At 43.0% G+C, this 27783-nt stretch overlaps 2 protein-coding genes across 2 annotated transcripts in view; both read left to right on the forward strand.

The window, feature by feature from the left end:
* Positions 1 to 11098: 11098 nt before the first annotated feature.
* CLEC3A (C-type lectin domain family 3 member A) lies at positions 11099 to 17458 on the forward strand. The gene is made up of 3 exons (XM_081922826.1): positions 11099 to 11443; positions 12877 to 12960; positions 16268 to 17458. Exons 1-3 carry the CDS (start codon positions 11329 to 11331, stop codon positions 16657 to 16659), a joined length of 591 nt encoding a protein of 196 aa, XP_081778952.1. The 5' UTR covers positions 11099 to 11328; the 3' UTR covers positions 16660 to 17458.
* Positions 17459 to 21621: 4163 nt separating this feature from the next.
* The window catches only part of WWOX (WW domain containing oxidoreductase), a 551988-nt gene continuing 545826 nt past the window's right edge, over positions 21622 to 27783 (forward strand). Inside the window, exons 1-3 of the mRNA XM_081920382.1 lie at positions 21622 to 21866; positions 24484 to 24548; positions 25913 to 25970. Of these exons, the coding sequence (XP_081776508.1) occupies positions 21760 to 21866; positions 24484 to 24548; positions 25913 to 25970 (230 nt within the window). The 5' untranslated portion in view covers positions 21622 to 21759. The remainder of the gene's footprint in view (positions 21867 to 24483; positions 24549 to 25912; positions 25971 to 27783) is intronic.

The following is a 27783-nucleotide window of genomic DNA, read 5'->3' on the forward strand; positions in this document are numbered from 1 at the left end:
AACCCCACACCTCCTACAGCCCTCTGAGAAACAGTTCTGCCTGTGCTAGGAAATGCATTACTTTCCATACCAGTCTCAAGGCCACATCCTTGCCAAATACAAACAGCATGTGGATTTCCAGGTTTTTGCTCCCCAAATCTCTTACCCATGGTGGATGATTAATTATATTCCTTTTATTCCACTTCTCACTCTCTCCACCTGCCATTAGAACAGGAAAAGTCAGGTTGAGGCTAGAGCTACATATTGCTTTTCAACACACCAGCCATATAGTTTTGGGCAGCAGTTTTCTAGGAAATTGAGATTGTCACTGAGAGATTGGTCCAGGATAGAGGCTGCAGTGGGTAGGTGGGTTAAGGGACTTTGGGATGAAAGTATGGGACTGCTGGCCAAAACCAACAGCTAACAGAACTGTGCACTGTTTCACCAGCTCAGGATGTCCTCTGTGTAATGAAATAGTGGCTCTACCCACCTATGATGTTCATTGGTTTCCCTTGACCTGGAAGAACTACAGAGGATTCTGAAAACCAGAGCATTGCCTGGGCAGTCTCAGTGTCTGACTCCTGGTGCTTAACTTCACAGCTGTCTATGACCCTGGCACTGAAGGTCAGTGTTATTTACAGGGCAATCAGTTACATTATCACCAAAAAGAAAGAATGCATCACCAATAAAGAGGAAGGGAGAGGATAGAGGTTTCATGAAATTTTCATATTTATATTCCTAAAACCATATTTAGAAATAATTGCTATAATTAAAATATAAATTTATTTATTTAACTATTTATAAACCTCACTTTAATAAAAAATACAGTAAGCAGCGCTGTCGATTTTCAGAAAGCCTCACATGGCTCTGAGTATTGTATACCATGCAAAAATCACAACAATAATAAACAGGGAAAAATCTAAGGAGATACACACACACACACACACACACACCTACCTCTCTTGCTGGTTAAAAGAAATTTCAAATTTCAAAGTCTTGTGTAAATCACAAGACTTTTTAGGTAAAGGTAAAGGGACCCCTGACCATTAGGTCCAGTCACAGACGACTCTGGGGTTGTGGCGCTCATCTCACTTTATTGGCAAGCCCTAGGCTCTGTGGTTTAACCCACAGCGCCACCTGCATCCATTTTCTGGGCAGTGGCTAAAAGAAGACAATTATGATTCCTTCCAAACTGCTACTGGCAGGGAGTTCCACAGGGCAGGGTCCACCTCACTAAGGGCTTGGTCAGTAATAAAGGCCAACCAAACCTCAGGGATGTGGGAAACCACAAGAAATGCTCCATCAGAGGATATCGGTGATTGAGGTGACACATTTCACCGTAGCAGCAGGAAACTGAGCAAGTGACCTGTGTGCCTCCCACCAACCTTGTACATTGTTCCTGCTGGCTGGGGCTGATGTGAATTGTAGTCAAAAACATCTGGAAGCCTTGTCTAGGCAAATTTCCAATGCAATTCTGTGTATGTCTACTCAAAAGTAGACATGCCAGGAAAATGTGTATAAAGTATAAAGTACTTTTAAGGCTGCAATCCTATATCCTCACTAAGGAGGACGCCCCACTGAGCATAATCTTTCTTACATCTGAGTAAACACATGTTAGGGCTGCACTGCACATCTCGTTGATTTTAGTGGTTGATTTTAAGCATGGGGACTTTATTATATTAGCACAGGTTCCCTTATACCACCCTTCAATTAAAAACAACAGCCCCAAATCCTGCCGAGACTTTAAACTATCTATTGATCTATATAAAAATGTAAAATCTCTGTCTGATACTATTTTTTGCTCCAGCTGGGATGACTAGTGTGAACCTCATTTTTATTGAAGCACTGAAGCAACTTGCAAAACAAATTAGGTATGAAATGGAAAATTCCTACACTGGGGTATGGGGAATCCACACATGTTGCCTTGGCCGTTCTGGTATGTCCTTCACATCAGGATCTGCGGTTAAAATAGCAGAGAAATTCATTCAAAGTAGGCTTGGCAATAATGATATGAAAGGTTGCTGACCTTACAAAACTAGGCAATATATCCTTTCCTGATAGATCCCATATTCAGAATTTGAACAGAAACAAAAGCCCAGAGTTCATGTATGAAATGCTAGACACTTAACAGATAGATGCCTATCAAATGCAAAAAAGGTGACACGACTGATTTTTTTCCAAATGCTGCCACCTTGAGGATGATCCAGGCAACAGCTGGCTTATATGAACTGAAGACCAGTACAGTGGTACCTCAGGTTAAGTACTTAATTCGTTCCGGAGGTCCGTTCTTAACCCGAAACTGTTCTTAACCTGAAGCACCATTTTAGTTAATGGGGCCTCCCGCTGCTGCCGCAGCGCCGGAACACGATTTCTATTCTCATCCTGAATCAAAGTTCTTAACCCGAGGTACTATTTCTGGGTTAGCGGAGTCTGTAACCTGAAGCGTATGTAACCCGAGGTACCACTGTTTTTGATCTCTCTCAAGTTAGTATTGTTGTGGGATTGGGAGGGTTAGACTGAGGAGGATTCAAGGAGCCAGGTCCTGCTACTGAGTGCATTAACAGTCATAGCAAAGTTGCCAAGTGCCTCTCTCTTGTTAGCAGTGGGTGCTGGTAGGGCAAAAGGCAAGGATGCCAACAGTAAGGAGCAACCAGAGGCAGGTATAGAGTCAACTAATGATGGGTTGTTGCTATCAAAGGGTTAAAAGAGTAGCAGAAACGCTCTAATCACTGAGCAGCTGGAGGTCATTAGGCTTCCAGGAACATGAGTCTGTATAAATAGTCCCCCTGTTTGTTTGTTCTTCCCCTTCTCCCTTTTGGGTGTGTGTTTTGCTGAGATGTGTGGTTCGTCGCCAGGATTGTTTTTTGGTGTTTTGTAAATAAACCTTATTTTTGATTTACAAACCGCATGCTCCAGGACTCCTTTTTGGGAAGATGCTGCCTCTCCTGCCCTTCTTAGCTGCTGCGCGAAATCCTCTGCCGTGGTGAGACTTTTAAAGAAGGAAGTGCACTGGGCATTTACATTAAACTAATTAAAGTTTAATGGGACAGGTTATGGATGTTTGTACGTCAAGAAGGAGATAAGGAGAGCAGTTCAGAGTGATTTATGCAAGGACTGGAGTGAAGACAGAAGCGGTTGCCGACAACGAAAGCCTCCAAAGCAGCTTGAGTCCTGCAACGTGCCTAGAAAAGTTTTAAAGAGGCACTGCGCAGTTTGTACTCGCTGGAAGACGTCTGATTCCTCAAGGAGCCACCTCAGCAGCTGGGAGACGGTCTACAGGTGTGTGAGTATCGTTCCTAAGCCCCAGGGAGGATGGCAGAGTCCCAGGAAAGTTTTACTGTCCCGTTTACGCGACTCAATGGGAAAAATTGGCAAGATTGGAAGGCTAGAGTAAGGGTTTGGTTGCAAGCAAAAGAGTTGTGGAGCTGTACTGAAGCACCGCCTTCACAGGCAGCTGCAGACGCGTCTGCAGAAGCCAAAGCAGCAGCAGCAGCTTCACAGAAACGCGACAGGAAAGCCCAAGGTCTACTAGTTTTGGCAGTGGGACCAGAGCAAATGCCTTATGTTTCTGAGTTAAAGAACACGCATGAGGTCTGGACGGTTCTGCAGCGGTTAAATTCCAGAAACACTGCGGGGGCCAAGATCCATGCTACAAGATGTTTGTTTGATTTACGTCTCCAACCGGGAGCGTGTGTGAAAGAACATATTGCCAAAATGGTGTCTGCCTTTAATCAACTAAGACAGCTGGGCATTCCTTTCTCTATGGAGCAGCAGTCATACATATTGTTGTCTTCTCTTGATAAAAGCTATGAGACTCTAGCTCTAACTTTGGAAGCTATGCCTTCAACTGAATTAACCCTTGAATACATTTCTTCTCGGCTTGCGGATGAACAGGATAAAAGGCAAAGAGAAAGAGGTTTGTCTTTAAAGGGGAGTTATGCTGTGCCTAAGAGTGTTGATGCTGAGTTTGAGCACACAGTAAATGCTTTTGCAGCTAGACACTGTTTTCGCTGTGGTTCCCCTTCCCACCTAATCAGGAATTGCACACGTGAACCTGGTCAAGACAGCAACAAGGCCGTTACCCCTAGTTACCAGACAAGGAGTTCCAGGGGACGTCGAAGAAGAGGAGGAGGTCGTGGCTACTCCCACAGCACACAGCACATGGCTTCAGCAATGGCGTTGATGCAAGGGCGTGGCCAAGGCAGCAATCTACGCTGGTTGATCGACAGTGGTGCATCTCACCACCTGGTGGCGCCATCTAGTGTACGTTTGCAGAATTGCAGACATTTGCTAACCCCTAAAGTTGTGACAATGGCAGATTCAACTAAACGTTCCTTAGAGACTGTAGGCACAGTGTTCTTAAATTGTTTGCAAACAGAAATTGATGCCTACGTGCTAAAGGGACTGAAGGGGTGTATTTTGTCTGTGTCAGAACTTGATAGAAATGGGTTTAAAACTGTGTTTGAAAATGGGGTTTGCACTATTTCAAAGAATAACGTATCTCTTTTGCAGGTGGAATGCAGAAATGGGTTATATTATTTTGAGACAAGTCCAGATGAAGTTGAACAGGTTCATGCTGGTTGTGTGAACACGCCTACCCATAATTCTTGTGTTCATTTATGGCACCGCCGTTTAGGGCATATTAATTTTCAGTATGTTAAAAGGCAACCTGAATTATCAGAAGGGTGCAAATTGAACAAATGTACTAAGTATTTGGATTGTACTGCATGCAAAAGTGCGAAGGTTCATAGATGCAGCTATCCCAGTTCAGATAGGAAATCTGACAAAGTATTCCAACTTGTGCATATGGACCTATGTGGCCCAATGCCTGTTGCTAGCATGGGAGGTTCGAAGTATGCACTGTGTCTCTCGGATGACAAAACAAAGGTTACATGGTTTTTTCCTCTCAAAACAAAAGCAGATACTGCAGAAACAGTTAAAAATTGGGTTCATGCGGTAGAACTTGAATTCGGTACTAGAGTACTTGCTTTTCAGACAGACAGAGGGTCAGAATTTACCGGGTCTGTGTTGCAGAATTTCTTTAAGAAAAAGGGAATTAAGCATCGTCTGTCTACACCTTATTCCCCCCAAGAAGGAGGCGTGGCCGAACGTAAAAATAGGGTTCTGCAAGAGTTGGCAAACTCTATGTTGTTTGATGCTAAACTTCCTCAGAGTTACTGGGCGGAAGCCTGGCAGGCGGCTACTCATATTCTGAACCGAGTATATAATTCGGTAATTGATACTACGCCTTATTTTGCTTTATATGGGAAGAAGCCCAAAGTTAATTACTTTCGGGTGTTTGGATCTCAAGCCTATGTACTTATCCCAAAAGCGTTAAGGAAAAAGGGAAGTCCAAGGGCTAGGAAACTCATCTTTTGCGGGTACGAACCACATGCCAAATCTTGGAGGTTTGTGGACCCAGATGGGGATACTACAAGAGTGGTCCTCAGTAGGAGCGCTGATTTTTGTGAGCAGTCCGGATGGACTCACTTACACGCTAACCCTGACATTTTGAGAGATGATTTAGGCATTCATGCTGAGAAAGAAAGTCCAGAGAGTGATGAGCCAGAAGGGGATGGTGCACATGGTTCAGATGCAGATTCTGATCAGGCACGAGGTTCTTCTCCTAAGGTAGAAAAGCCAGAATCTAGGAGTGCTCCAACTTCGCCAGTCAGTAGGCCTAGCAGACAGCAAAAGCAAAGCAGGTCACCTGCAACACCAAGCCCAAGGGAGGTATCTAAACGGAGGTCTTTATCCCTAGAGGCACGTCCAGACATAAAGTCTGAGACAGATTCTGACAGCTAACGGTCAGAGGGGGCACAAGAGGAGCAATTGCGCAGGTCAAAACGCGCCACGAAGGGCAAGCCGCCAGAGCGGTTTAAGGTGACAAGTGTATACGTAAATATGGCACAGTGTGAGCCAGAAAGCTATATGGAAGTACAACAGCTTCCAAGCTCAGAAGCCGTAAAGTGGCAGGAAGCAATGGAAAAAGAGATGGCTTCAATGAAGTCTCTCGGTGTGTTTACAAGTACAGAGCTTCCGAAAGGGCAACAAGCTGTAGGTTGTCGATGGGTATATCGTTTAAAGCCCACAACTACTGAAGAGTTGCAATATAAAGCCCGACTAGTTGCAAAAGGGTTTTCGCAGCGCAAAGGTGTTCACTATTCTCAAATCTATGCCCCTACTTCAAGATCGGAGTCATTAAGAATGCTTCTAGCCTCTTCAGCTAAGAAGGGAAATAAGCTGTTTCATTTTGATGTCAATGTGGCTTATTTAAATGCAGACTTACAGGAGGAAGTCTATATGACACCACCACCAGGTTTTGAAGGAGACAAGCCAAACCAGGTCTGGCGCCTACACAAATCCATTTATGGGTTGAAACAGTCCGCCCGTAATTGGAATTCCTGCTTAAACGATGCTCTAGAGAGCATGGGGTTCAGAAAGAGCGCAGCAGATGCGTGTCTTTATCTAAAAGGCTCGGGATGTGAACAAGAAGCAGTTTTGATATTTGTTGACGATTTATTATACAGTGGAAAGGATGATAAACTTGCACAACAATTTGCCACAAAGCTTGGAGAAAGGTTTCAGATAAAATCACTAGGCAATGTATCTGTTTATCTAGGAGTTAAAATTCAGCAAGATGAAAATGGTAACTATTGGCTTAGCCAAGAAGCTAAAATCCAGCAGTTGCTGGAAAGGTTTAAAATGAACAACTGTGCTGGTGTTAAAACCCCAATGGAGTTAAGTTACACAAAGGATGCTCAAACTGAGCAAAAGGCAGAGTTCTGTAATCCCGGGGTTTACCAGTCAGCGATAGGCAGTCTACTCCACATTGCACAGTGGACTCGGCCCGATATAACATATGCTGTCAACATGCTGTGTAGACAAGCTGAAAAACCATCAATGCATGCTTGGCAAGGAGTAAAAAGAGTTTTAAGGTATCTCCAAACTACCAAAAGCTTTCGCTTAAAACTATCAGCAGAGGGCAGCACACAACTTGAATGTTGGGCCGACAGCAGTTGGGCAGATGCTGGACCAGATAGAAAATCAGTGTCAGGAATGGCGATAAAATTTGGAAATGCACTAATTGGTTGGAGATCAAGAAAGCAATCACTTATAGCTTTAAGTTCAACTGAATCTGAGTTCAATGCGTTATCAGATATATGTAGAGAACTGGAATTTTATAAGCAACTGGTACAAGAATTGTTTGGAGAATGTTCCCTACCTATCAGAGTGTGGGAAGACAATCAACCTTGTATTAAACTAGCTAAATCAGGTCAATTCAAGGCGCACACAAAACACTTGGATATCCGTTATCAAAATGTATGCCAAAGTGTAAAACAAGGTTTAATTGAACTAAAGTATTGTCCAAGCCAAGAAAATCTCGCAGACGGTTTTACAAAAGCTTTGAGTCCGCAATCTCATAAATGTTTCTGTTCAGGTTTAAATTTGTATTAAGGTTGGTACAGCTCAGTGTTACGAGCGAGAGGGGGTGTTGCTATCAAAGGGTTAAAAGAGTAGCAGAAACGCTCTAATCACTGAGCAGCTGGAGGTCATTAGGCTTCCAGGAACATGAGTCTGTATAAATAGTCCCCCTGTTTGTTTGTTCTTCCCCTTCTCCCTTTTGGGTGTGTGTTTTGCTGAGATGTGTGGTTCGTCGCCAGGATTGTTTTTTGGTGTTTTGTAAATAAACCTTATTTTTGATTTACAAACCGCATGCTCCAGGACTCCTTTTTGGGAAGATGCTGCCTCTCCTGCCCTTCTTAGCTGCTGCGCGAAATCCTCTGCCGTGGTGAGACTTTTAAAGAAGGAAGTGCACTGGGCATTTACATTAAACTAATTAAAGTTTAATGGGACATGGGTTTGTCTCCATCCTCCTCCCTGAATTTCACAAAGGGAATGCTGAGAGTGAGGATGCCAACAGCCAGCACCACACATTTTACTAGCTGGAAGGAGGCAAGCAGGGAGAGAAGCTGGCAGAACCTGATGGACCCCATTTGCATTAATGTAGTAGCTTCTACAGGTTGTTAGGGAAGTTACAGGCAAATGCCCCATGATGACTAGGAAAAGGCCAGAAAATGGTTTGGATGGCGATCGCCAGATTGTCAAAGGGGGGGGGCATGTCTTACACATAAGTTTTCCATTGGGAAACAGCTGCAGCTTAGAGAATCTGCTTTGCAAACAGAAGTTCCTAATTCATTCCCCAGCATCTTCAAATAGGGATGGGAATACCTCTTGTCTGAAAAACCTGGAGAGTCACTGCCAGGAAGTGTAGGTAAGGCTGAACTAGATGGAACAATGGTCCAGCTCAATATACGGTGGCTTCCTATGTCCTATGTTCACACACTGCTCATGACATCTTGCTGTCCTAGGCAAAAGGCACATATTGAACTGGTAGCTGAAGTCTCCTTCAAGCATTGGTGATGGAGCAGCATCCTTCACTGCATTTGAAACTGACAAACTGCTGACACCACCACCACCCCAGCATGTCACCTGAGGAAGCTGCCTCACACTGCCTAATGTTAGAACTGACCCTGCCTGGTGAGGATGGCATGATCTAGGTGACAGGATAGAGAAAATGGGCTGCAGTTTGAAAAATGGACTGAGAAAGATACAGAGAGCTGAGAATGGTCTGGGCAAAAGCAGCTTAGGGTGCTGGTTGTCCCCCTAGAGTTTTAGCAATAGCTGTAATATATGCAAACTTACTATGAATGGGGAACCTGTGGACATTCTAGTCCAACAACATCTGGCAGGCCACAGGTTCTCTTCCTGCAGCATGCTCAATAGGTAAGTGGGCTGACTATTCACAGACAATTCCAGTTGTCCAGCCTTGTCAAGGATGAGGAAAGCTGTTCCAGAGATTGTCAGGATGGTCTACAAACTTCTGTTAACTTACAGGCCTGCTTTCGTCTATTAACTGGTTTCAAGCAAGAAGGAAAGAAGACTGCCTTCCTCACAAGACGCCGTTATGTCCAAAATGATTGTGAATGGTTTCATCTGAAACTCAAACCTGAATGGATCAAGGCAGCTTCCATCGCTGGGTAACTGATGCCATTATAACATGTATAAGCAACATATTTCTGTTCTCGGACTAAGTCTGAGGCTTTTTTTAAAGGAAGCTTGGCATGTTCTTTCAAGCAGCCGCCAGTCTTTCTGGTGACTTCCCAAGGCAGCATAAGGAGCACTTTGTTGCTGAACCATCAGGAGCCTGTAGAAGATGCAGCATTCCGTGCTGTTTACTTCATTCCAAAGATGTAATCAAAACAAAGATGTGTTTCTGCACTGAAAACTTCACTGTGCTTCCCAACCCATGTCTATATTTATGGCTGACTTCACTATAACAACAGCAGGCTCTCTTTTTCCGTTGAGGATGCAGTTATCCAGTGACAGACAGCAAGGTGCAGACATGCCCAACTAATATCTTCAAGCAACTGGTAAATGAGTCCAGTCTCTGGGAAGCCCTTACATTCCAAATCATGTATTTATCTATCTATCCTGCCCTTCATGGGCCTAGGCACTACGGTTTCAAATCATAATATTATAAAATGTGAAGATCCAAAAAGACACATGAAAGGCAACAGACCACAGATAAAGCATGCCTTTTGCAGCTAATACATAGCAGGCAAAACTTGTCTTTATTATTCAGCAAAGACAACCAGAAAACAATATAAGGCATAGAATTGTGCAGATGGGCATTGTAGTCCAAAACATCTGAAGGACACCAGGTTGGTAAAGGTTGGTGTGTTGTCTTTCTGCCCTTTGACCCCAAAATGCTTAGAAACATAAACTGTCTTATGATGAATCTGACCATTGTTTATCTAGCACAGTAATGGCTACACTGGCTAGCAGTGGCCCACCGGGATTTCAGAGAGGTCCCTCCCAGCTCTCCGTGGAAATTCCTGGGATCAAACCTGGGACAAAGCATGTAAAGCAGGTGTTCTGATACTGACCAACAGCTCTACTTCTCTTCTTATTCTGTGTTTAGGCTGTGCGCAAGCAATGGCAGAGACTTCTCCCTTAATGCTCCCATTGCACTATCCATGATACAACAATACAGTGGTACCTCAGGTTAAGTACTTAATTCGTTCTGGAGGTCCGTTCTTAACCTGAAACTGTTCTTAACCTGAAGCACCACTTTAGCTAATGGGGCCTCCTGCTGCTGCTGCGCCGCTGGAGCCCGATTTCTGTTCTCATCCTGAAGCAAAGTTCTTAACCCGAGGTACTATTTCTGGGTTAGCGGATTCTGTAACCTGAAGCGTATGCAACCTGAAGCGTATGTAACCTGAGATACCACTGTAGATAATTTCCCTTTAAGTGGGTAACATTTCCCACCAACTCCGATAACCATTTACCTATGTGCTATAGAATGATGAAATTGACCAGAGTGGGAGCTGCTTGCGGTCAGTTTTATCAGTCCTAAATGGGATTGGGAGGGAAATGTCCCTTTTTTATAGTAGACAGCAAGGGCCACTGTGGAATAATGGGGAGACCCAGGTTCAAATCACCACTCAGCAACAAAGCAAACTGTGATTGGACCAAGGTCACTCAATTTCTTTGTCTAACCTGCCTCACAGGGCTGTTGTGAGGACAAAGTACTGCAGAGTATGGCAGCTTCAGTTCCTTGGAGCAAACGCAAGATATAAACCTAATAATAAAATTAACAGGATGGAAAGCTTGAACCTGCTGTTCCTGGTCTGTATCTGTATAGGATCATAATAAACTCTGCAAACTAGAATTGTTTTTAAATGTTTTAATAGTTCATGTTTGCTGCCCAGGGCTCCTTTGGGAAGAAGGGCAGGCATTAAACAATTATGAGATCAACTGATACAGGGCAGAGTGCAGCTCACATTAGGAGGCTGAGCTGTTCTAACAGCCCTTAGGATTAAGAGGCCATTTTTCCAGTAAAGGGAATGGTAAACCTGTTTTGTTGGACTACAGCTTTCATCAGCCATGCTGGCTGCTACTGGCTGGTGTAGAAGTCCAGCAACATTTGGAGGGCCACAGATTCCCCACCCTTGTTACAAAGAGCATACTCTCCAGTATTGAACTATGCAGGCATTACTCTTGAGTAAAAATGTTAAGCCCTGGATTGCAAGCCTGATAAATTCAATTGGTCAGAGTTGACAGGAAGTATAAATCTGGTGTGGGAGAGGCTAAAGACTGAGAACAAGAGGGCACCTTATGCTGAAGCCTGCTTGAGTATTTTGCTCATTTAATAAACAAGGAGCGCAGCCAATTCTCTCACTACCCTTTAATAAAGCAAAACACCATCAGTTCTACAGGGCTGCAGTTCTCACAACTGCTTTCAAGCTGCTGTTGATTACTCTTGCTCACTGTCTGAAAACAGAGATGGCACAAATGGGATTTCTGATTTTCCTCCTTGTTACCATCCTTTTGCTGGATCAAACAACTGGCCAGTCTGTCCATTCCAAAGCCAGAAAACACAGCAAACGGAGGGTTAAAGGTAAGCAAACTGAGTAGGCCACAGAGAATGAAGATTATGATAAATATATTATTTGATTGCTACCTTAGTAAATTTATTAACAAGTATTATTTTATTTTTTGATATGTTGGTTCATCTGATTTGGATAGTTTTATTTATGAATTCTATGACAGAAAAAGCCTGGTCACATAACATATAACACATACTATACCTGGAGTTCCCAGCCACAGATCAAACCTAGACCTCTTCAGCTTCATGTGTCTTTAAAGTAGGGATGGGGAGCCTTTGGCCCTTCAGGTGTTGTTGTAGGAAAGGACCATAGCTCAGTTGCATGCTGAAGATTCCCGGTTGAGTCTCAAGGTACATCTGGGAAAAGTTCCTGCCCAAAACCCTGGAGAGCTGCTGTCAGTCAGTGTGGACAGTACTAAGCTTGACGTACCAGTGGTCTGATTCAGTATAAGTCACCTTCTAGTGTTTCTATGACTCCATTCCTCATCAGCCCAAACCAGCTTGACCAGTGGTCAAGGATGGTGAGAACTGGGTAGGAGGCAGGGAAATGTTGATCTCCCAGAATTAGTGGCTGGGAAGAGAAAAGAAAGATCCCAGGTGAGATTTGGAAGAGGGTGGTAAGGGTTAAGAAGTACCTTTAACAAAGGACTCTATACTCTATTTTTACTTTTGGTAGCTGTTTTCATTTACATTAGTTTTCTATATCTTATTGTATGATTAAAAATTTAGTGGGGTGGGGGAGAGAGAAAGAACTGTCATTCAGCAACACCTGGAACATCCCCCAGCTTTGCTTTGGACCATGCCATGAGATAGTTACTGTAACAGACAGCAAATAATCATGGGAAAACCTCATACTTGGGCAATTTTTCTTTTCGTTGTGCCATGATAAGACACTTTTGCATAGCCTGTTCTCACATTCTACCAGTAACATTCAAAGAGGCTAAAGCATGTGGGATGGGAAGGTAGCAAAGGTACTTCTCACACCTCTACCGCACTTCTCTAGGTAGCCTCTTTGTGTCAAATATTACTGACGTGGCATGAGGATTTGAACACTCAAAACTGGCAAAATAAAAATTAAAATGCCCCTCACCTGTGTAGTGTGGAGCATGGAAATAAAGAAAGCTGCCTGCAACCAAAAATACATACCATACACTTAAAAATCACCTGCCCCAAAAATGCTTGGAACAGTAGTTTACCCCTCATAGCGCACTTAACTGTGGGTATATATTGTGTACACAGCCATATAGAACCCTGCTATATGCAGACTTCACCCTTCACAGACAGCTACCTCCCCATGATAAAGGAAGCCTGCAAATAATTCAGTAGGATTTATTCACAGGTTAGTGGGGTTAGGATTGCAGCCTTTGTATGGCACTCCATATCTTACTGTAAATATTTTGATGTGTCTAAATATGTTAATGTATGCATATACTTACTTATTTAAGAGAAAGACGGTGACCTAAAGAGTCAAATTAACAAGCTTTGGCAAGAGGTAAACTCCCTGAAGGAAATGCAAGCACTGCAGACAGGTAAGGGTTGCTTTTTATTATTCTACAGAAGGGGTGCATAATGTCTGGTCCTCCAGATGTTGGTGGATTACAACTCCCATCATCTCTGACCATTAGTCAGTGCTGGCTCTGACTGACAGAAATAATAGTTCAGCAGTATCTGGAGGGACACAAGTCCTCCATCCTTGCTCTGCAGGGTTGAATCGTTTCCTTTAGTTGGCTCTCCCCTGAATATTTTTCAGTTTTAAATAACTTTAAATCCTCATTTTAAAACTGAAGATTGGGGTGGGGGAAGAGAGATAGATGGTAAATGGACTGAAAGATGTTATTCCATTTGTTGTTCCATTTTTTATCAAATGATTTAAGATATTATTAAATACATGAATACTCGGGGTGTTTGGTGCAGACTTTAAAATAGTGTTTTCAGATACCTTGTCCTGGTTTTATTTGCTAAGCACTGAGTTGACCTCATGCACAGCTAGCTTTACTTTGGCACTTTGTGTTTCTAAGTAATGAAAAGGACTTTAGATCCCTGCCCTTGGTGGACAGCCAAGTATACACCTATTTCCTGATAGTTCAGCCCATTCTGATGTCAAGACAAATATCTGTTTTTCCTTGCAGTATGCCATGAAACCAAAGTGGTGAGGTGGAGGGGACCGTTTTCCAAACATAAATAGTACAAATAACAGTCCTGGCACATTTTTAGTTTCTCTCCACCCTCTCTGGCTCTTCTCCTTGGACTTCCAAAACCAAAACAGCTTAAAGAGTCAGTGACATAATATAATATCTGGGTAATAAAGTCATGGAGGGCAGTTGTCCCAAGAGATCACAACATGCTAACAAGAAGGCCTGTTTTTTCAGTGCCCCCTTCTGCCACTTGTAATTGCACACAGGAAAGAGAGGCAGTTTTAAAAGGGATTATCCAGAGAGCCTGGGGACTCAGGGCACTTCCAGATGACCATTCTGATTTTTTTACAGAGAGATTAGATTATGCTGGCTATTAAATGAGCATTCATTCTTATTTTCTATGGTAAGGTTAAATGACATGTCAAAGCAAATGCTATCTCTCAGTTTCCCTCCACTTTCGTTATTTCAAAAAGCCCAGCATTTTGGGGGAGCAGGTTTGTTGTGCAGCACTTCCCAAACAACTAGAATTGCGCAACCTGAATTGTCTGGTATGCAATTGAATCCTACCACAAAATAGACATTCTCAGACTAAGTCTGATGTAAGCATACATACTGTAGAACTGTAGACTGAGACTGGAGGTTCACCAGTGGTGATATTCTAGAAGCACCCAGAGTTGAGAGAATGTTGAAATTAGCCATCAGTATGCTCTTCTTATGTCCTTGTGTTATATTCAGTGTCATCAATCCAGGGATTTATATGCAAACTTTCAGTACAGTGGTGCCTCGCAAGACGAAATTAATTCATTCCGCAAGTCTTTTTGTCTTGCGAGTTTTTCGTCTTGCGAAGCACGGTTTCCCATAGGAATGCATTAAAAATCAATTAATGCGTTCCTATGGAAACCGAACCGCCTTCAGACCAGGTCTGGGGACAGTCTGTCCCCCGACCTCTTCTGAAGGCTGGCGGGGGCGAAAGTCTTTGCTTTCCCCCCCCGCCTGCCTTCCCGGGACAGCGGAGACTTTTCCGCTGTCCGGGGCGATCTTAAAATGCATTTTAAAATCGCCCCGGAACAGCGGAGGAATTCTCAGCTGTCCCGGGGCGATTTAAAAGCCCCCGGGGCGATTTAAAAGTCCAGGACCTCTTCCGAAGGCGGGCGGGGGGCAAAAGTCTTTGCTCCCCCCTGCCTGCCTTTCCGGGAGAGCGGGAAGGCAGCGCTGCCTTTTCTGCTCTCCCGGAAAGGCAGGACCTCTTCCGAAGGTGGGCGGGGGGCAAAAGTCTTTGCTCCCCCCGCCTGCCTTCAAAAGCCGTCCGGGATAGCGGGAAGCGCTTCCCTGCTATCCCGACCGCTTTTAAAATGCTGGCGGTGGGGAGCAAAGCCTTTCGCCCCCGCCGGCCTTCCTGGACCTCTTCTGAAGTCCGGAGGGGGGGAAAAGGCTTTGCTCCCCACCGCCAGCATTTAGAAAAAGGTCCCCGAGATTTCCCTATGGGCTTTCGTTTTGCGATGCAAGCCCATAGGGAAAATCGTCTAGCAAAGCGTCGCAAAAACCCTTTCGTCTTGCGGGTTTTTCGTCTTGCGAGGCATTCGTCTTGCGGGGCACCACTGTATTTCAGATACAGAGATTGGCCCAAAGCACTCAACCACATCAAGCCTTTCCTGTTAATTTGGGGATCCAGTAAGTGTTAGTGCTCACCCGCCCAGTGTCTACCCAATGCACTAGTATTAACTGCATCCCCTAACCAGGGTTCAGTTTCTTATTTAAAGCAACCTGTCAGGAAATTGCCATCGGAAGAACAGGTGGCGGAAGGGCTCCAGGAGAATAGGAGAGACTCTGCAGCAGAAGAGGGAACCAGTAGGGGGGGAGCAGGAGCTCCAAGGGGAAGGGAATCGGAGGAGAGGCTCTGGGACACTTCCAGTGAGAACAGCGAAGAGGTATCAAGGCCCCCTTTAGAAACCCCCACCCTTCGCCGGAAACTGTCACGCAGGGAATCCAGGAGACGTGTTTCCGTTAAGCAGCTTTTATGCTGGAAGCGTTTCCGCAGGCGCCCACTGTCGGATTCTACCAGCGACTGACGGAGCCATGTCAAAGGGCTCCGCTCAAGGCAGAGCTTTGCTACGCTGAGCAAACTCTGAGGGACCAACCCTTTTACGCACAAGTAGCTCATTGTCCCATCACACAACCCATTGTATCTACTACTGGGATGATGCTACAAAGAGAGGCCAACAGGCTGAAGGAGCTATTAACTCCATCAATTACTGCAAAGCAACAAGCAGCCATCATCTTTATAGCTGGTTATCTTTATGCCTGTTTCAGTAACTTGCAAATGAACAAATTGAAACTGTGATTAGAAGACCCAATTAACATCGCCCTTAGCACATGTTTGGCTGCTTCTTTGATTCGGCAGGAAATGAAAGTGTTGTGATGAGGTATTTTGCTACCTCTCAAAATCAATAATGGTGCAAGGAACTACAGTGCTGATGCTGTGTCTGAAGAAATGGTGTTTATGGGAAAACAATCACTGCAAACTGAAAGTTTGTACGGGCTTAGGCTCTTAGGGCCAAAATAGATACCCACCCATCCTAAATTCTGCCAAGAGAAATTCCAAATCCAGGGAAATTTCAGGTAGCAATAAGCAGTGAAGAACCACTTTGGTCCACTTAACATGGATTCTTTAATCATTGTATCCAACTTCTTTCATTCACAGTCTGTCTTCGTGGAACAAAGGTCCATAAAAAATGCTACTTGGCATCCGATGGTGCAAAACATTTCCATGAAGCAAACGAAGACTGCATAGCCAAGGGAGGGACTCTTGCTATCCCCAGAGACGGCGATGAAACCAATGCTCTCCGAGAGTACAGCAAGAAGAGCTTGTCAGGTGTGGCAGATTTTTGGCTGGGTGTCACTGACATGGTAAACGAAGGGAAATTTGTTGATGTCAATGGAATGGTCCTCAACTACTTCAACTGGGACCGGTCACAACCCAATGGAGGAAAACGGGAAAATTGTGTCTTGTTTTCACAGTCAGCTCAAGGAAAGTGGTTGGATGAAGTCTGCCGTACTGTCAAACGATATATTTGTGAATTCCTGATCCCTTAATCACAGCTAGGTCTGCTTCCTTCTTTCACTTCTGAAACACATATATGGTAGGGATGCCAGTTTGCAGTCATCACCAAGCTTCACAACAAATCCAGAGTCAGAGACCACACTTTCAGGTAATTAGCTTTGTATGGGGCAGTCAAAATAGCCTTTAGTCATGATGGATTGTTGAGTTCAAGTATATACCTCTTGATAATCCTTCCTGTTTACTAAAACTGCAGACCTCTCTTTTAAAGCAGATACTTCCTCTATTAATTAATTTTCCATTCAGTTGCAATTCCCTGTGTGTTCCGTTGCTGCAAGAAAATCAATGCTCTGCTTTGAACACTGCTAATGTCATAAACAGAGGTGATAGGACAACCAACACGGAATTGATTGTGCTGTTAGTGGTAGATCCACTATTTGATCCTAGTCAGTATCCCAGCACTGCAGGGTTAATTACAGGGTAGCTGCATCCCAAGATTTATAATGGACTGCAGGACAGAGGGAATGTGAGGTTTTGCTATAAGCATACTGTAGATACTGAGGTATTAAATCCTCGTCAGTGTGGCTTCTTAAGCACACTTCTTATTTCCAAGGCTCCTATGATATCAGGACACAGGCAACAAACTACTCTTGTTATAATTCAAAGCTTGTTATCATAAAAAGTGTCCCTGCTATCAACATATATATAGTGAGTGGGATGAATACTTCTCTGACATGTAACTTCCCATCATGTTTTATATCTAACACATTTGAATATCTTCACTCTTTGCATGATTTACACATTTCAATAAAGTTATTTTTCAAAAGCACAAGAGCTGGATGTTGCAGTGGCAATGTTGTGTTTTAATGCATGGATGTGTGTGTGTGAACAGGGGAGTTGAAGACATCCAATCCTATGTACACTTATTTGAGATTATGTGCTGTACTTAATTTTAAAGTTATCAGCCCATTAAACACAGTGCAAGCCTATATATGTCTACAGTGGTACCTTGGTTTAAGAACAGCTTAGTTTATGAACAACTTGGATTAAGAACGCTGCAAAACCTGAAGTAGGTGTTTTGGTTTGTGGCACGCCTTGGTTTAAGAATCCTTTGGTTTAAGAACGGACTTCTGGAACGGATTAAGTTCGTAAGCCAAGGTACCACTGTACTCATAAGTAATCTCCACTGAGTTATGGGGAACTTACTCCCAGGTAAATGTGTATAGAATTGCAGCCATTTGAGTTTTACTGGCATAATCAATTAACTTATGAATTATATTTGTCTGTTGATAAAACCAGTGATTCTGAAGTAAAAAGCCTAATTCGTGGTTTTGTTGATTATGCAGTTTTATTTGTGAGCCACCCTGTGCTTTATTTATTTTTAAGGTTGAGAGATAATAATGTAAATTAAAAATAGAATAAAATGACCTACATCTGTCACAGCAGGCACCAAAAGGGATCGCCTTCTATGGGAAAGGGCCACCTGTGTGCTGGCCACGAGTAGACCCACTGAAATAAATGATTCTACTCTGAATAAAATTTGGCTGCCTATATAAAATTAGTTAACTGGATTTTTGAAAACCAATCTTATTAGTTAAACATTGCCAACCTTCTTAATTCTGAGTGAACATGCATAGGAATGGGCTGCAATTCTTATTAGGAAGGACATAGGAAGCTTCCTTATGCCAGCATTATCTACTCTGTTTAGCAGCAGCCTTGCAGGGTCTGAGGCAGAGAGAGAGAGAGGTGCCCCCCCCCTCACTGCCTGCCCACAATTCCTACTATGGGGTCCTGCTTAATTTGAGGGACCAGGAATTGAACCAAGGGCCTTCTGCTTGGAAAGTTGGTGTCTTACCACTGATATGGTTCCTTCCCATCAGAGTAACAGAGTACATAATCATTGTTTCAGTTTGTTCAATCCAGGTGTGATCTGATCTTAAAATAATCATTCATTAGCCCTAAATAGTGGTGAATTCACAACTTTTAAAATTGTGGGTCCCACCCCACTTTCTGTTTTTTGGTGTGTGTGTTTTTAAAGCTTGCTTTCAAAAGCATTTCCATGATTACTCAGCCAAATTTTCTCTTGGTCCTGATCTTCCACTAGGAAACAAAAATCATTGTTTTCCCAATTCACAGTAGGAGTGTAAGTAAAAGATATGTTAAGGCTAGTTGGTAGTGGTTGGAGGACGTGTTACTGTCATCCTTTTACCTTCAGCAGAGGCAGGGAGTGGCAGGCGATCCTTGGATTAACACTGCACCTGGGTTTAAGGCACAGTTACAGGAGGAGCATGGAGAAGGCAGCTGCCAACCTCTGCAAGCTGTCCTGGAAGCAGCTCTGAGTACCTTGCCTGCCATAGTGCTATACAGGCATTGGCGGTTATATTCTCCATTGAAGGGCAAAGTTCGCTGTGCTGGTGGTGGGTACTGGCCCTATGAGCCGGACTACTGCACCAGTAGTGCTGTCCAATCAAGTTAGGTGCTGAATCTAATGCTGCCATTTGAACACCACAGCATTGCACTCCTCTGCAGGCCACAGGAAATCACGCTGGACCTTTGCAGCGTCCGCATTCTAGGGCTTGGGCTCAGGGTGGTATTGGACAACATGAAAGCCTGTTGGGACCAGGAGCACTTCTTCACAAATATTAGGATCTTCGCAGAACAGCTGCTCAGCATCCTGGAACATCCACATCTTGCTGGGCACAGTGAGCGAGAGAGAATTTGCCAGGGCTTTCTCCTGAGCAAGCCAGAGCACAGAGTGGTGGCATCTTTCAGTTCGGAAAACACATACAATGATAATGGGGAAGAAAATTTCTCTGGGCGGGTGAAGATCATCCTTCCAAGCCAGGAGCCTTGGATTGGGAATAAAGGTGGTGCTGAAAATACATGGGGTACAGAGCAGTCTCTCTGGACTCATTATATTTTGTGATGGTCAGCTTAGCTATTGTTATTAAAATAACACAGGAAGCTGCTTTATGGAGAGTCAGACTATTGGCTCATCTAACTCAAAATTGCCTACAGTGGATTATTTCTTATTTTGCACCCCACTTTGTACCTGTTCCCATTCTGTCTCGTCTTTTCTCTCCCTACCCTCTCAAACAACCAATTGTAATCCTATCCCGGGGTAGGCAACCTAAGGCCCGGGAGCCGGATGTGGCCCAATTGCCTTCTAAATCCAGCCCGCAGATGGTCCGGGAATCAGCATGTTTTTACATGAGTAGAATGTGTCCTTTTATTTAAAATGCATCTCTGGGTTATTTGTGGGGCCTGTCTGGTGTTTTTACATGAGTAGAATGTGTGCTTTTATTTAAAATGCATCTCTGGGTTATTTGTGGGGTATAGGAATTCGTTCATCCCCCCCCCAAAAAAAAATATAGTCCGGGCCCCCACAAGGTCTGAGGGACGGTGGACCAGCCCATGGCTGAAAAAGGTTGCTGACCCCTGTCCTATCCCCTCCCTTTCCACCAGCCTATCTTTTGTCACACAGATCCTGCCCCCAAACACAGACAACTCCACCCAGCCCCCTTCAAAAACTTCTCCGAAGCCTGAAATTATGTATAGTGACTAGGAAATGTGCAAAATTCCCTCTTCATGGCGTGACTATGTGCACATTTGTCATGAGGCCTGGCGAATATGCATCATGGTCACATTAACGACTCAACTTACATTCTCCTTAACATACTTACACAGAGAGTGAAAGCGAGAGAGTGAGCAGGGGTGGGGATGGTGTTTAATCTGACCACAGAGGTGTAGAAAAGAAAACTGTAGGATTATTCGTAATTCATCCATATTCAAACTAACCTGCTTGATATTTCCCATGTTACAAAACAGATATGAAATCGAATACTGTAATCTTACAGATTAATAACCAATCTATAGATTCATAAAACAAGTACATGATACAGCTCTATTGTACAACCAGGCAGTAGACTTTTAAAAATAATAAATAAATTATCTGAAATAAATAGTTAGAAACTTTGGATTGGAAGGATTTAAGTATACAGGCAATATAAAATGGTCCATGTATCATTCTTTTGGTTACTTGTTCATAGCATTAAAAAGATTACAAGCAGACTATTCTGCTGTATTATTTTGTATACTGCACCATCTGGTGCTGTGTTCAGTTATTACACTTACAATGCAGTGCAGTGTTTTTATTATAGCTTCCCTGACTAGGGGGACAATCATACAAATAAGATGAACATTTTAATTTGTCAACTCAGTCTACATGGCAATTCATGTAGACTTTCTGAGTCTGAAAACTGAATTCAGCTACATATCCACTATATACCCACCCGCAATATTTTGGGATTTGTATTTTTCTAGATGCAGTTTTTACAACCAAGAGTGGTGGGTGCTGGGGAGTTTCTCTGGGAATGCAGACTGCGGCACAAAGCAAAGTGGTTACAAAGTGCGTAAAATGGGATTTATTCTCATGTGTGAAAAAGATTGCAGGCGCACTTGAAGTACAAAAACAACCGCTGAACTTGAATCTGGCAAAGCGCAACTGTTGCCAGAGGAAAAATTTCCTCTTTATTATTCTTATCTGTAGAAATAGTATTTGCAGAAGCAGCCCTCTCTTTCTGCTCCTGCTTTCAAAACTTCTCAACAACCTTCCCCCCAAATCGGGGCATTTCTCTCAAAATCATACATCCACCCACATACATTTACCGTAAACATAAGCAGGAACAATGACAGAGCAATACACGGGGCATATTCAGTACAGTAAAGACAAACTACAGAGACGCAGTTACATATAGCCCAAACTTTAAGATGAATCTGGCACGGGACTACAAAAAGCCACACTTGCCCGCTACAGCAACACCCGCGAGCACAACGTCGGTACTGTATTTTCCTTCCGCTGAAAGCTCGGCTTGGCACGTGCTTTCCCCTCACCCGGGACTACGCTTCCCATGATACAATTCGTCCTCCGCGCCCTGGGATTGGCTCAACAGAACCGGAAGGGGCTGTCCCCCCCTTAAAAAAACACCCAACAACTCCCCCCGCCCCAAAAATCTGAAACCTGCTTGCAAGAAGCTCCGTCTCTGTGCGGGGAGGGGGAAGAGGAGGCGGGCGATAATTGAAGCGGGAGGGTGGCGTTTCTGAGGAGAACCTTCCTGGGACCGTCGCGAGATACTATGGCGGCGCTGAAGTACGCGGGGCTGGACGACACCGACAGCGACGAGGAGCTGCCCCCCGGCTGGGAGGAGAGGACCACGAAGGATGGCTGGGTCTACTACGCCAAGTAAGTGGGAGAGGGGCAGGTGGGCAGGCGGGCAGGCAGGTGAGGAAGGGCTTGTGAGGGATGGGCGGCAAAGGGTCGCTTTTCTGAGTGGCTTGTCCGGCGTGGGTGGGTGGGGGGTACTTAAAGTCTCCTCCTCCTCCTCAGTTTACCAGTGTTGGATACAAAAAGTAACATTTCTCAGTGGTTTATGAGGGTGGCATGCAGAAAAGTTTTCTCTCCTTCCCCTCCACCCTCGTAATGTCTTGGGGTGTGTGCAGAATTTCACTTGAACCTGAATGGTTTGTGAGGTTATATTGGTGAGAGGCAAGAAGTCCCCAGTGCAACATGGTTCCTGGAAATAATGAGGGTTATGATGGTGGTAAAAATATTAATAACAGCCCCCTCCCCATAGTTCTGTAAGGAGTTTACGCTAGAGGGGGATGCAAGCTGTCACCCGCAGTTGTATTGGTTTGGTTGGGTGACCCGTACAAAAGCGAACAGCGCACCTCAGGAGCATCACCTCTTTTCTGCCACGACCAGTAGGTGCAGCTTGGCCTGCAAACTCACACCTGCTGAAATTACTTCTTCTACTCGGCTCTTAAAGGTGCAAGCATGTCGTTCCCTTTTGTATCTGACCAGTTTAAGGTTGGGGGCAGTTGCAGACCACTGGCCACAAAGCAACAGTAGCATAAGTACATAACAAACTGAAGAAGGACAGCACAGGAGTCTTCTGGTACCTTCAAAGGCAAACGAAGTAGAGCCCAATCCCGTGTGCTTTTATTCAGAAGTAAGCCTTTTCAAAAATAGGGGGTCCATGGCTTGGCCTGGTTCAGGGGATCTGCAGAACGGAGCTAATTGGGAACCACTGCCCTGGGGGATTTTTCCAGTGGAGAAAGCTGGTGACCCTGTCAAATCCCTTGTCTCACTGTGGAATGGTCAGATGAAATAGGTAGTTGATGTGACTCCTAAGCATCCTCTTTGGCGCCTTGGAACCTGAGCAGTTCCTTCGTATTTTGAGGAGTTGCGGAATATGAAACTGTGTTTGATCCAGCAGCTGTAGTGTGGAAGGCTGTAGCATGCATGATTGCTGATGGTATTGAGGCCTTGTTAACACTGGTTGCCGATTTGCTACTGGGCCAATTTCAAGGTGTTACCATTAAAATAAAAAGCCCTTAACAACTTGGGACCAGTTTACCTGAGATTGCTTTACCCTATATGGGCCTACTTGACTGTTTCAATGAGTAGAGTTGACACTACAACAGGTGCCACATATTGCCCTTTCTGCATTTGGAACTCCCCACCTATACTTTGGAACTCCCCACCTATTGACACCAAGCGGGGGCCTTCACTGTTCACTTTTCGGTGCCTGCAACAATAATTCTTGTTTAGATGAGCCTACTCAAATGCTTAGAAAGTTGAGGTAATTTTAATCTGCTTTAGTATTTAAACTTTTGTATGTTTTAAAGTATGATTGTATTTTTTTCTTTATTTTCTTGTTTTATGTTTTTGTAAACTGCTCTGAGGTTTGTTTGTTTTTATGCAATCAAGCGGTGTATAAATTGTATGAAATAAAATATAAATAAATTTAAGTGGTGCAGGAGGGAGAGGGAATTTTAAGTTTTGCAAATGGAGACATTACCATTAGCTGAGTAACACAGTTGGGTGCAACTCAGTAAGTTCATCTCTCCTTAGAAATGAAGGTTCACAGGTTTTGCTGTAAAAGGAAACTTATAGAACCTAACAAACTTTTTGAAGGCTTGCTTTTGGGCTCCTGAGCACTCCTAAGGAAGACTTTGGGCCTACCATTTCTGTTCCTTAACATTCATACAGACACAGGTAGGTAGTTGTGTTGGTCTGACGCAGTTGAAATAAAATAAAAAATACTTCAGATACCTTCAGAAGTGCGCATGCACACGAAAGCTTATACCCAGAACAAACTTAGTTGGTCTCTAAGGTGCTATTGAACAATTTTTTATTTATTTTATTTATTCATACAGACAGGTTATCTTTTCTGTGTCTTGTTTGTAACCACTGCCTTGGTATGAATTTTTTTAAATTAGTATTTTTATTAATTTTCCATTTTTAACAATAATTATATCACATTAACACCTTTTGTAAAATGTTATGCTCTACCGAGCTCACAACTTCCCTCCGTTCGTCTTCTGGTTTTTATAAAACACATATTATGTCCACACATTTGTATTCACTTAATTCTACATATATCTAAAATTATTCAAAAGTCAAAACACATGTAGAAAGTTCCTTCTTTTAAACGTTGTGAGTTTTATCTCAGTCCTGCTAGTGTTTTTATATGTTTACAATGATTGTCTATATATTGCATAAATTTACTCAAATCTCTCTGGAACGCTTGGTCACTCTGGTTTCGGATTTTCCCTGTCAGCTTTGCCTTTGTATGAATTAGCAGTGACCCATATTCTTTCATTAGAGTATTCTAGGAATTATTTGTGCCCCAAAGCAGCTAGAAGGCATAGATAGGGGGAGCACACTGCTTTACTGCAAATGTTTGTTGCACCAGGAAGATTGGCCAATTTTAATATTACCAATGCATAGTGACACAATTGAGCTCTCACTTCATTTGTGAAATATATTTGTTTATATTGAAATGCTTCCCTTTCAGTCACCTGGAAGAAAGAACTCAGTGGGATCATCCCAAATCCGGGAAACGGAAACGAGTTGCAGGAGGTTTGTGTCTAGTTTTGCTGACTAATGGTGGTTCTAAACACAGGGGGAAAAGCTATAAATAAGTCAGAAATTAGATTGTTTTAACAAAATAAAAAATTTCTATGGAAAACACATTTTAAAATTTCCTGCGGTCTGGTGCCATCTGGTGTTGTTACATGTTTATAGCATATTCAGTTCACTGTTTCTTTACTAATGTAGCTGAGTCCTAATACAAGTAAATTAGTTTGTCCCATTATCTGTGTGATACTTTTCCAAGTAAAATATCAAGGGAAAATAGTGGAAGCACATTTTTTTAAAGACCCGCTAACAATTAATGTTTTCCAATAAAACACGTATAATTGTTTTAAATACACTTTTATTTTAAATTGCTATCCTGGGCACCTTTGGGAGGAAGGGTGGACTAGACAGTGTTTCCCAACCTTGGGCCTCCAGATGTTTTTGGCCTACAACTCCCATCATCCCTAGCTAGCAAGACCAGTGGTCAGGGATGATGGGAATTGTAGTTCAAAAACAGCTGGAGGCACAAGGTTGGGAAACACTGGACTAGTAATTTAATTTAGTAATAAATAAACTTTGAAAAGTTAAAGCCTGAGCCATCAATTTGTTGTGCCATAATTTGTAAATGATTGCAGATAATCTCTATGGCTTGGAAACAAGACATGAATACTTGTGTCATAGGAAGACCCTAATGTTGGTCCTTAAACCATTTAATCTGGAATCCTTCCTCAAAAATTTGCGAGGCTTCTTCTGTAGTGGAAGTAAACTATTGCAGCTGTTCACTCATTGTCTTCCTTTTATAAAATATAGCTGTAGAAGAACAACTTGTCCTGCATTATTGGGGTTGCTGTATTGGGCATACTAGAATTTTTGATTGTATCCAACATGAAACATCAGTGGCCATTGCCATGACTCTTCCATTTCAGATTAAATGTTGCAGTTACAATGATTTCTCCTTTCTCATTAATTTCAGATCTTTAATTATATATAGCCTTAGCGATAAACTTATAAAGAAAGTTGTGTGCAGACTAACTGAATCCCTTAAGGGCCACTAACTACCAAACAGGCATTGCTCATTTTCAGCTTGATCCAGTGCTTGGTTATCTGGAAGCAAGTCTCATTGAATTCAGTGTATGCTTAGTCCCAAAAGAGTGTGCATAGGATTATAGCATTAAAACCACGTGGAAGGTTAATTTGTTGATTGCCTTCCATTATTGTGTCACACTCTTCCTTTCCTGGATATTACTGGTTCTTGTCTCCACCACATTCTTCAGTTGAAGAGAAAATGTCGCTGAGGATATACAATTTAAGCTCAAAGCTTTAAATTGCTTTAAAAATGCCACTAAAATTATTTTATATTCCTTCAGATTTGCCGTATGGATGGGAGCAAGAAACAGATGAAAATGGACAAGTCTACTTTGTTGAGTAAGTGAGAGAACTGCAAGCGTTCTAATTCTCCTCCAGATGACATTTCTGCAGTTTTGTTATTTTGATGGTCACTGGTTTCCAAATTGTCTATCCTTGCACTATTCAAAGCAGGAATGCAGTGAAATACTTATCCAGATTTTCTTGTAGCATGTTGAAGCTTGTTTTGTAAAAAGCCTCTTGAAAGGTATAGTTAATAAAAAATGCCAAACCATATTAAATCTAACATGATTTAATTCATTTTCTTTGGAAAAGTGGCTTGAAGCTGTCAATGGCAAGTCTGCCTAGAGATTTGAAGAATTCACAGCTAATTTACAGAGCATATGCATGTAAATGTTGTTGATAAGCAGTATCCAGTGCACAGCGGAATGATGAGAAGTATGAGCCAACATGCTCTATACTACTTTATTTACAGTTCAAAGCTGGTAAGTTACAGAAAAACATCTTCCCTCTGCCAGAGCAGAGAAAGCGTCATCTCTCCTCTAAGGCACGGAGAGAATCACAAACTGAAACTGCAAAGAACAGTGAAAAACAGGAAACCAGTGTACGTCATATCCAGTCTCCTGTTCCCGTGGGAAAACCTCCAACAGTACAGACTCTGTGGAATGTAAACAACCTGTCTCGTGACAAGCACTTCGCTGCACAGAGAAGGAAGCAGAAACCAACATCCTCCCCCTTTCTGTGAACATCTCTGGGCAGCGTGTTCGTACAATATCAGTACAAACCCAACTTCTGCACATAGGTACAGTGTTGATCCCTTGATACAATCTTGGACAATACATCAGCAGGAATTTCATTACCTGGCATATAGGACACCGTTACGAGTCCCTTCTGAATACGTTCCCTAGCATGTTGCAACTTCAATTGCAAGTGCTTCGTGCTTTGCTTACAACCTTCAGAATTCAGCAAAGCCAAACATGCTTTGTTGTCCTGGTAAACCTGGATTGGACATTTGACAGGAATTTTCATGTCTTTGCACAATTGTAACAACCATTCACAATCCTTAAGTGAATAAGACAGTGCATTCAGTTCAGCTTCACAAGTACTTAAGCTAACTGTTGTTTGCTTCTTGCACGACCAATCAAATAGACCCTGATTGTACTTATAGCAAACTCCAGACGTACTTTTCCTGTCTGTAGTGTCACTTCCAAAACTTGCATCTGCAAATATCTCAAGACCACCAGACTTCTGATTGTTAAATCTCAGTCTGTAATGCATAGTGCCTTTCAAATACCGCGCTATGCGTTTCAGAGCTTTCCAATCCTTAACAGTAGGATTGTTGACTTGTCTGCTTAGCAAATTACAGCTAACAGCAATGTCTGGTCTTGAACATCTGGCAATGAAGTTTAGCTTGCCTAGCACACTTCTGTACAGTGTTGTGTCAGAAAATGCTTCTTCAGTGTCATCTACCTGATAACCTGTTATCATCGGTGTGTCTACAGGGTTAGCATCCATCAGGTTTAGTTTGTTTAACACATCAGCAATTTTCCGTGACTGGTGTACTAGAATGTTACCATCTTGATCTCTCTCTATTTCCAGAGATAGGTAGTTGTTTACCTCACCAAGATCTTTCATGTCAAAGTGCTCTTTGAGTTGAGCTAGGGCGTTATTGTACATTGTGACATCTTTCCAAAAGAATAAAAGATCATCAACATAAAACAAACAATACAGTTTCTTTTGCCCCTCCTCTTTGACAAATACACATGGATCAGATTTCCCTTGCTTAAAACCTAGAGAAAACAATACTTCAGTGAGTTTTGTGTGCCAACACCGTGCACTTTGTTTGAGACCATAAAGTGACTTTTTCAGAGCA

This window comes from Podarcis melisellensis (assembly GCF_964234715.1).
Source record: "Podarcis melisellensis genome assembly, chromosome: 8".
Lineage (NCBI taxonomy): Eukaryota > Metazoa > Chordata > Lepidosauria > Squamata > Lacertidae > Podarcis > Podarcis melisellensis.

Bases quoted from the DNA above. Each gene is read 5' to 3' on its own strand.
- CLEC3A (XM_081922826.1), top strand. From the start codon at position 11,329: ATGGCACAAATGGGATTTCTGATTTTCCTCCTTGTTACCATCCTTTTG. The intron at 11,444-12,876 runs GTAAGCAAACTG...TACTTATTTAAG, and splicing joins CAGCAAACGGAGGGTTAAAG to AGAAAGACGGTGACCTAAAG. The intron at 12,961-16,267 runs GTAAGGGTTGCT...TTTCATTCACAG, and splicing joins AATGCAAGCACTGCAGACAG to TCTGTCTTCGTGGAACAAAG.